The sequence below is a fragment of the Neolamprologus multifasciatus genome, chromosome 20, assembly GCF_963576455.1.
Source record: "Neolamprologus multifasciatus chromosome 20, fNeoMul1.2, whole genome shotgun sequence".
Classification (NCBI taxonomy): Eukaryota; Metazoa; Chordata; class Actinopteri; order Cichliformes; family Cichlidae; genus Neolamprologus; species Neolamprologus multifasciatus.
This window is the reverse complement of record NC_140458.1, coordinates 2,567,810-2,577,855: the sequence shown is the minus strand read 5'-3', so window position 1 is coordinate 2,577,855 and position 10,046 is coordinate 2,567,810. Positions and strand designations below refer to the sequence as shown.

Below are 10,046 nucleotides of genomic sequence, written 5' to 3'. Positions count from 1 at the left end.
CACCACCTGCCTAGCTGCACTCCACAGATGGAGTTATACTCTGTTACAGACATGGACACATGAGTGGTAGGCATGTAGAGCTTCTCCCACTCTGTATCTGAAGACAACTTTACGTCATTTAGACCCAAGCAGATTGTAGTATACTTTTTTATACTTCTGCCTACAAGGTTTCAATGACTCTCCAACTCATCTGTGCGGCCATGGTCATTTCTTCCATATCAAATGTGTAGTAACATCTTTTTACCACATATTAGACCTTGTTACCACAAAGTCAACTTGATCAACATCATCGGTGTCAACAATTTTGAGTTGTAGCAGAGCAGATCTTTTTTTTCCCTCCAGGTTTAATTTGCAGATTTGAAATAGTGACTAAAAAGCACTTGTTTAAAGGCTGTTCTGCAAATCTTAAAATAAGGCAGTCAACATTTTGCAAAGTTAGTATGACTAGTTTTTACTGGCACTTTGTTGTTTCAGACACTTAGAGCCCTTTTCCACTAGTACGGATCTGCTCGGTTCAGTTTAACTCGGTGTTTAGGGCTTCCCCTGGCGTGTGGTATTAACAGGTACCAGGTATTTTTTAGTATCTACTTGGCTGCCGTTCCAAGTCCAATCCAAAAAACTGTCAACAGACTGTACCCCACCAATTGGCTAGTCAATGGCGTCATGAGAGTGACTCATTCACGAAAATCAAAACTGCCATTTTTGAAACCCAGCAACGAGGGAAATGGCTCCACAGAAAGCGACACCGTGGTCCCGGAGTCTGACAACAACTTTTAAACTGAGCAGCAGGTATACCATCGCCCCAACACCCTGTTTGTTTCACATCCAAGTAGGGATGCACCGATACCGATACTGGTATCGGGGCCGATACTGTAAAATGTGTGTGTACTCATACTCGTAAAAGTTGACCGATACCATGAACCGATACCAACTTATTTCATTAATCAGAGGGTGGCTGGTCATTTCTGTTGTAGTTTTTTAGATTGGCCACTAGGGGGACATCCCGCGCTAAACAGGCTAAACAGGGTTTGACGAGTGAGACTGGCGGCTCCAGATAAAAAAGAGAAACTGGAGGCTGCTGTAGCTAGGCTAAACAAAATGTCAGCAGTGTGGAACAGCCAACTTTAACTCAGGTTTTGGAAAAGCGATGAAAAATGTCAAGAGAAAATCCACGGGCATTTTAAATAACAGAGGCTCTGACTCATTTTATCGCTCTGGATGACCAGCCAATGCCGGTCGTGGAAAACAGAGGATTCTTCTCAGCATACTCGAGCTGCGATATGAAATTCCCAGCCACCCACACATCAGGGAGATAATGGTGCCAAAACTTTCTGAAGAGGTAAAGACAAGCAGTGTGTGTGCGATGTCAGTCCTTGGTTTAACGGCACAGTGGACTGATGATCCACGGGCAGATGGGGAGTTTGTTTGTCAATGCCAAATACTTTCGGGTTTGTTTTTTTTTTGTGGTAATTTTTATTAAGATATTATTTATTATCGGCAGAGAATAAAATAAAACCTGTCTTCCAATTCATTGCATTTGTGTGCGTGTGTGTGTCTGGTAGAAGTATCGGTATCGTATCGGTTTGAAAAAATTGGTATCGTTGCATCCCTACATCCAAGTGTCATCACGGGACGTTTGACCCCATTGCTATACAGACCCTATGCACACTAGGGAGTATCCAATTGTAATGGAAAATAACCAAAAGTCGAGTTGACTAGGTATTAGTGGAAAAGGGCTTTTACAGTCAGGGCTCTGGGCAGGGAAACAATAAGGCACCATCTGCTGAGCCAATGGTCAGAAATTCACCATGGTGACATCAAATATTACAAATGCATTCTTGTGACATACAAAAAACTAATAACTCATTTCCTGCCATACAAATATGTAATTAGTTACACATCTAGCATTAAAAATAAGCTACATTCATGGTTCTATTTCTTCTTTTGTTCTAGTTGTTTGAGATTGACGGTCTGAGTGAAAGCACTGTGTTAAATACAGATTACATCTCTTAAAACTACACAGTAGAACCTCCTGTACAAACAGAGCACCTCAGTATTGAGAGGGTGAGAGTCCTGTTCAAAAACTCTTCAGATATCCTCCCCGTTTCACCACGTTCTTCATCTTATTGCTTCAGGATGGGTTTGTGGCCTCACGAAGCACCACATCCTTTCCCAAAAACAGAACCCATAGAAATAACTTTAAACACATCCTGATTTTCCTTCCACAAGTGCATATTATGCATATATGAGCTGCACAGTTCAATACAATTCTTCCCTGGTTGTTGCTGAACAGATGCTGCAAACATTGCTGAAAGGCAGCACTGCACTGGAGGCAGAAATAATCGAACCCGAACCCTTTCTAAAAAATGTAGAAGCAAAAACTCTCAAGATAAATGGTAAATGTTTGTTGTCAACTTTTAGGAATTTTAGGGTGACCGTGGGAAGCGTATCTGTAACCGTAAGGTCGCTGGTTCGATCCCTGGGGTCTCTGTCCTGGTCGTTGTGTCCTTGGGCAAGACCCTTCACCTACCGCCTACTGGTGTTGGCCAGAGGGGCCGATGGCGCGATATGGCAGCCTCGCCTCTGTCAGTCTGCCCCAGGGCAGCTGTGGCTACAACCGTAGCTGCCTCCACCAGTGTGTGAATGAATAGTAGCATTGTAAAACGCTTTGGGTGCCTTGAAAAGCGCTATATAAATCCAATCCATCAACTTTTAGGAATTTCCATTGATTTCCATCAAAGTTCTTGGAATTTTCTGGTTTTCAAAGAAAAATAAACTTATTTACTTTTGGTTGAAATGTTCAAACATTTCTAAAAGCATTTTTAAACACTTACTCTGTACACAAAGAGCAAAGTTATGTGAATATGAGCAGCTCATCATCCCACCCATAAACGAACTGTTCCAAAGTTTGTTTGGGACCAGAATAAAACCACCTGTAAAGGTCCTTGTTGTGTTGGTTCATCACTGTAGTCACACCCAGATCATTCATATTGAGAATCAGATTTAACTGAATTAAAAGTGCAGGTGTGAGTGCACTCTAAATTAGATTTGGGAAGCTAAAGTTAACCCTCTGTACGTTAGCATTATTTTTCCACTGGAGAAACTAACATGCAAACACAAACTAGTTCATAGCCAGAAACTGTTGATAAAGAAAAAGTAAAATGTACATCCAGGATAACTTGTCTCCCATTTTACAGGAAAGGATTTCACAGGATTATTTCTGCCTCAACAGCAACATTTGTTTAACTAATGTGAAGCTGTTTCGGGCTGGTCTGTGTCAATGAAACGTTTCAGTTCAATCAGTTCCAGAAGTTTTTCATTTTATATTTAAGCAAATCAAATGTTTATATTAAAATGTCATACTAATTTCAAATTTATGCTCAGCCCTCTATAGAGTTCACCTCTTATCACAGCAGGAAACTTCTATGCTTTGCACCAAACTAATGTTGCATATAAATGAGTTTAAATTAATGTTCCAAAAAACCACAACAAACTCGAGCCTCACAGCATCGATCTAAGGAGCGTAACCAAGGAAGACTTTCAAGACATTTCCATATATTGTGCAGCAGGAGGCCAGAGAGATGAGTTCTTTCAGAGTCCTGAAACAGGCTCCTGCATTTATAACAACTGGTTGTGCAAGTACACCATCTTCTTCTAATCTTGCTACAGATTAAACATGACTTCCTGCACTGACAGGAAGCTGAAGGGGGTAACTCTGAGTCCACATGGGAGTATCATACAAACGATATTCCGGTAGAAGAAAAGAGAACAGACAGAAAGTTGAAAAATATTTTCAAAATAGGGAAAAATGGAAACAATGTGTAGAAGGAGACGATGGGTATACAGGTAATGTTGTAGAAAGGAGCAAAGGAGGAAAAACTAAGAGATGATCTACAGTCAGAGACAGACTTGTTGCTCTAGCTAGAGATGGACAAAATGGCTGAGGTGTCTTTAGCCTTATCAAAGAAGATGGACGTCTCATTGGCCCCCTTGAGTTTGACCTGGGGAGGTCCTGGAGAGCCTTGGGCTCCGGTTGGCTGACACTCCTGACAGCAGCAGCAGCAGCAGTCCATAAAGGCTTGGCCAAGAGCCTGAAATGCAGACGATGCACAACTTTGGTAAGTGACAACTATACGTACAAAATCAAACACAATACTCCAGTGGACCAATCTGCGATGAGTTCAACCTTTTCAACCATCTGCTGTTTCTCTAAGTGGGTAATGGACAGCAGGTGGTGAATTCTCTGCTTGGCAAAAGGCTTCAGCTGTACTGAGAACACCTTATAGCTCGGTGGCAACCTACCTTACACAGGCACAGCAGCAGCACCGGCGTCACTGATGACTTGAAGAACAACAGGAAGTGATGTAACAGCACCAGCATGGTGGCGGTGTCTTCGGAGATGGTGATGTGCGTGTAGGCCAGCGTGATGTTGCAGACATGCTCGGGGAGAGCACACACGCCATACACGACAGCTAGAGCGAGTAGAGTGCAGTTCAGCTGTCGCTCCAAGGTTTGGTGTTGTTGACGCTTCTGGTTGGAGCGTTCGTCGAGGTTACGCTGCTTTTGGGTGGCGCTGGAGTCGCTGTTGACATTCCGGGTGGCCATTTGGCAAAGGATGGTGAAGAGGACAGGGAGGCAGAAGTAGCAGCCAAAACACCACCACATACGACCCTGAAGCACAGAGGTTAAAACAGTAAAAGCTGAAGGAGGAGAACTTTGGGAACATTCTGGTTTTATCTGGGCAAAAAAAGCCACAACAGCTTTTCTCCACAGCTAAATGGGCCTTTCAGGAACTCAGATCTTACTGCTTTTACCTAAAATGTTCGAGACAAACCCATGATATCTCTGTCCTTACTAAATCCTTACTCATTAATTCAATAAACCAGAAAACAAACAGAAATGCTTCATGTTCTTTACTTTCATTTGAGCTCCTACTGGTGCTCTTTTGACGGTGTCCAATTGGTGTCCATTTCCTCAGTGCTAGTGTACACAACATGTGGACGGCCACCAGTTAAAGGGAGAAGCACCATTATATAAGATCTAGGTCCAGATCTACATGTTCCATGTCACCCAATCAACACGCTGATACTATGTGTTGGTCAGTTCAGTGCGTACGTCTGCTTTGGTCTCACCTGGTGATACCTGAGCAGCAGGGAGTGAAGGGAATCAGGCAGGTAGAGGGACAGAGGAGAGGAGGGCGTGATGGTGCAAGAGTCGACCAGCCGGCCGGTGGATGGAGACACGGCCTGGCTGAGCTGCCATAGGAAGATTTCAGGGCTGGACAGCAGCAGAGCTGAGAGCCACACCAGCACCATCTTCATCAGCACTGAGCGACAGCGCTCCACCCGCCGAGCCTTTGGCTGGGAGGACGAGGTGGCAGCGTGGAAGCGATCGATACCCAGAGCGCACAAAGTGAAGGAGGTGATGCCCAGAGACACAACCTGCAGGGAAGAGGAGGGTAACAACAGCAGTAAGTCAATGTGGCAGAGAAGGAAACTGTGCCAAAAAGTAAAACAGTTTACTGTAAAACTGCTAAATCCTCTTTTATTGAGTTCATGTTGCTATTTCTGAAATCAGTCTATTACCTTATCTCACGTAGCTCAGCTGATGACAAAGATTCAGTATGTCACATGTTCAAGTCCATATCATAAATATATATGATGATGGTTACTATGACATCACCAATAGGCTATGAAGCCTCAAGCTGAGCGTTTTGATTGTCTCCATCCTGGTGCTTTGCAAACAAGCTAACAATGCATGCTCAGTGGCTAATGACTTCTCATGGAGCATAACCCACAGATCATCTCTTCTAAATCTAACACTGATCATAATGAACAGCATCAGTATTCTGTTTCATTTAGTCACCCTGGAATGGTCAGTAGACCCTATTAATTAAAAATGTTTACAGAGGTCAAAGTGTAACACAGCTGAGGATTGTTTTCCCATATGCTTCTATACAAAATAGTCTTTTTATTAATGTTATACTGTTAATATATCTGTGTGTAGTTTGCATGTTCTCCCCGTGTTTGTGGTGGTTCTCTTCGGGTCTGGCTTCCTCCCACAGTCCAAAGACAGTTATTGGGGTCAATTGGTGATGTTAAACTGCCCATAGATGTAAATGTGAGTGTCATTTTTAAAAACTGAAGAAAAAAAGTTTGGTGGTTTGTTAGATTTTTCAGAAGGAAACACGATGGCATCTCTGTGCCTCTGTGATGTGAGTAGCATAGATTTGAACAATGAGTGTACCTACAACAGCAATCAGTACCTCCGAAGCTGCTTGATTCTATAGACGATGGACAGAGAGCCGGCAGTGTCGGCCATAGGAAGGCACTTAATCATACAAACACATTTTAAAGTTTTTTTTTTTGTTTAACTGCAAGCTGTAGCAGGAAGTTGTAGAGCAAATCTTAACCACACTGTTTCCTATGACCATTCCAACCATTTTCTGTGTGATGGACCAAAAAACTGATACTCTAGTAGTGTAATATATGTAATACGCAGTTGTTTGGGTGTTTCAAAGAGCCAGCGAGCACATTTCAGTGTGGCTGTCCTGCAGCACCATCTTTAATGAACAAATCATTAATAAAGCTGCCAGTAAACTAATCTAGTAACAGACTTACATTTTGGACAATCAGTAACAAAATAACATAAAAACATGAATCACTCACAAGGTCTTAAATAATCAGGCCCCATCTTATCTTAATGACCTTGTAGTACCATATCACCCTATTAGAGCACTTCGCTCTCGCTCTGCAGGCCTACTTGTTGTTCCTAGAGTATTTAAAAGTAGAATGGGAGGCAGAGCCTTCAGTTTTCAGGCCCCTCTTCTGTGGAACCAGCTTCCAGTTTGGATTCAGGAGACAGACACTATCTCTACTTTCAAGATTAGGCTTCAAACTTTCCTTTTTGCTAAAGCATATAGTTAGGGCTGGACCAGGTGACCCTGAATCCTCCCTTAGTTATGCTGCAATAGATGTAGGCTGCCGGGGGATTCCCATGATGCATTGAGTTTTTCCTTTCCAGTCACCTTTCTCACTCACTATGTGTTAACAGACCTCTCTGTGTTGAATCATATCTGTTATTAATCTCTGTCTCTCTTCCACAGCATGTCTTTATCCTGTCTTCCTTCTCTCACCCCAACCAATCACAGCAGATGGCCCCGCCCCTCCCTGAGCCTGGTTCTGCTGGAGGTTTCTTCCTGTTAAAAGGGAGTTTTTCCTTCCCACTGTCACCAAAGTGCTGCTCATAGGGGCTCATATGATTGTTGGGTTTTTCTCTGTATGTATTATTGTAGGCTCTACCTTACAATATAAAGCGCCTTGAGGTGACTGTTGTTGTGATTTGGCGCTATATAAATTAAATTGAATTGAATTAATCATCATTTCTTCTTTAATACTATCTACAGCTATTAGTCTCATTAAGATTAGAAATGTAAAATAATAAAATTGAGGTCAGTTGCTGCTATTATAATGATTATTACAGAACTAGCACATACCTGTAATTTTGGAAAGTTTTTTTTATATTTTTTGTCATTTTACACAGTTGTAAAGGGAATCTTAATCTTTGGATCTGCTGATGTTTTCTACATCAGCAGTTTGGATAAGATTTCTGCTTCACATGTGTATTTATACAGCCTGCTGTCCAACAGCAGATGTGTACTCCTTTAAGACTTCATATGACAAAACAAATTATGTCATTACACTGACTTCCTGCTTTTTTAACATAAGCCACACCCACCTCCATATAAGGCACCATGCGACAGGTGATGTCACCTAGGATCCTCCTATGGGATAGCTGGTTGAGGACCACCACAGGAAGGCACAGAACCAGAACCAGGAAGTCCCAAAATGCCATGCTGGCCAGTAGGTAGTTCCAGGCTGACCTCATGTAATAGTTGTTCCAGACAATGCACATGACTGCCATGTTTCCTACTACGCCCACTGCCAGCACCAGGCCGGCCAGGAACAGGATGGCGTAGGCTGCATATGAGCTCTCCATCAGGGGGTAAAAGGGGTTGAAAAGTCCTGGAGCATCATGGTCAGTGTTGGAGCTGTTTGTGTGGAGGTTATCATCTTCATGAGCCACTGTAGCCGTTTTATTGCTGAACTCAGTAACTTGAGGCGCTGTAACCCATTCATTTTCAAAGGAATCACCAAAGGTGGACTGTTGCTCCTCCTCATCCGCACCACGGGCTTGGCGGCGGTTACGGTCAAGGTCCAGGTCCAGCACCTCGGGTAGGGGGAGGCTCTTGTCAAGGACGTGAGATTCATCCTGGGTTTTGACCGGTTTGCCAATCCAAAGGGGCTTTGGTTCGACAGGGGAGGAAGGTTTATCATTATTGCTGTGCTGCCCGTCATGTTGCCCAACACTCTTTGCATCAGTAAGCAGCAGCAACAGATACAGACACAGCCACAGACCGACTGACAGAGCCATGATGCAAAACTTAATATGACAGTTTCCTTTTAAACTCAAACCAGAAGAGTTCAGGACGACCTGTTGCTACGAAATCTGTAAATAATTCAGTTAAAATCCAGAAATGTTCCCAGAAATTTCCAATCCACTGAAAACAACAATTTGTATGTTGGCAAAGTTTCCAATAAATTTCAATTAGATAGAGCAAGTCCAGAAATCCATAAAATTGCGTGTGGGGGGACGGGGGTCAGAAATCAACTAAAAAGAAATGCTAAGATTACTTCGAAATTGTTTCATAAGACTCTGCCCAGTTTAAAAATATTTCCAGTTATAGAAAAAGCCTGTTTCTGAAGATAGCCAGTCAGTTTTTCTACAAGTTTGAGGTCCAGGATAGAGGGGTCCTCTGTTATCTCTTCTCTTCAAACTGCAAACACCCCCAATTTACTCACTTTAAAACTTCCCTCTGTTTTTCCCATCCATTAATAATCCAAACAGGTGTTCCAGGAGAAGCGGGATGGTGGGGGCAGCAGCAGGGTGTGTGTCCGTGTCTGGGCTGCTGTGTCTTGGCTGCAGGCAGCGCAGAGACTGGGCGTCCTGGAGCTCTGAGGATCTCTGGGAACGAGCAGCCCTCTGCAGCACGGCTGGATGGAGCCTTTGTCGGGACACACAAGCATACAAACAAGGCTGGCACACACACAAATACACACATTTGTCTGCACGATCATGCACACATACTTTCTTTTGCTCTTTTTGTCTCACCTTCTCTCACACACGCATTTTTAACAAATTCTCAGTTCTGCTGCCCCCTGGTGGTGGTGGGTGTACTTGGGAAGCAGGTGAGTTGACTGAGAAAGCGTGTTGATGAAACTGCTTCTCTTTTTGAGTTTGTACTTGTCTAACCTTAACAATATCATCAAAGACTGACTGTATGATTCTATAATGACACTTTCTATCCTGCTAAAGTGTTTTTTCTTCTCTCTTTTACCTGGTAGAGCTCCCACAGTTACACCAGTTAATACATCCATTATTTCATCTAGACTAGCAGCTATCATCTAGTAGCTATTTTAAAACATTTCAGGATATGTGTTTGTTCAGTCCTTCTGCAGCATTGTCTAAGTTGGTCATCTGTCAAATCTGATAGAAAACCTTTAAAAATTGACTTTGTCCAAGAATAAAGTTTTATAAAGGTTTTTTTCTACTGGAAGTTGTACTTCTACTGCTATCATTGATTTCAATGTAAAAATCTTTCTCTGCCATGTTTTTATGGAGGGCTATACTCTCGTGTCACCTGTGCACACCTATAAACAGTGACTTAGCTGTGAGTGATCTCCCCAATGACAGCCATTGTACAACATACACGTGCATGCGTCCATGCACATATTAACTTAACTGGATGAAAAAGGTATTCTCTAATAAGACTAAATATCTTATGATGCTTTATTATATATTATATATTATATATCAATTATATATTTATTAATTGTAATCCCTGCATTTTCCCATTTGATTTGATCACTGAAAACTAAAGTTACAACTTCAGCACTCTGTAGGTGTAGGTAGGCAAAACTATTTTCTTGTTTTCAGTTTAAAAAAACATTATCTAAAAAAAAATCAATAGAAAGCATAAATGTATG

At 42.4% G+C, this 10,046-nt stretch overlaps 1 protein-coding gene across 1 annotated transcript; it reads right to left on the bottom strand.

Moving 5' to 3' along the window:
* Positions 1-1,564: 1,564 nt before the first annotated feature.
* Positions 1,565-9,078, bottom strand: gpr37l1b (G protein-coupled receptor 37 like 1b). The gene is made up of 4 exons (XM_085146041.1): positions 7,738-9,078; positions 5,133-5,441; positions 4,303-4,671; positions 1,565-4,091 (listed from the first exon to the last, which is right to left on the bottom strand). The coding sequence occupies exons 1-4, from the start codon at positions 8,431-8,433 to the stop codon at positions 3,918-3,920; spliced, it is 1,548 nt and encodes a 515-aa protein (XP_085002167.1). The 5' UTR covers positions 8,434-9,078; the 3' UTR covers positions 1,565-3,917.
* Positions 9,079-10,046: the final 968 nt, after the last annotated feature.

What these genes read in the sequence shown, in the direction of transcription:
- gpr37l1b (XM_085146041.1), bottom strand. Translation starts at nt 8,433, where the DNA reads ATGGCTCTGTCAGTCGGTCTGTGGCTGTGTCTGTATCTGTTGCTGCTG. An exon ending in GCATGGTGCCTTATATGGAG is followed by an intron (nt 5,442 to 7,737) that starts GTGGGTGTGGCT and finishes TCTTCCCTGCAG; the next exon opens with GTTGTGTCTCTGGGCATCAC. An exon ending in TGCTGCTGTGCCTGTGTAAG is followed by an intron (nt 4,092 to 4,302) that starts GTAGGTTGCCAC and finishes TCTGCATTTCAG; the next exon opens with GCTCTTGGCCAAGCCTTTAT.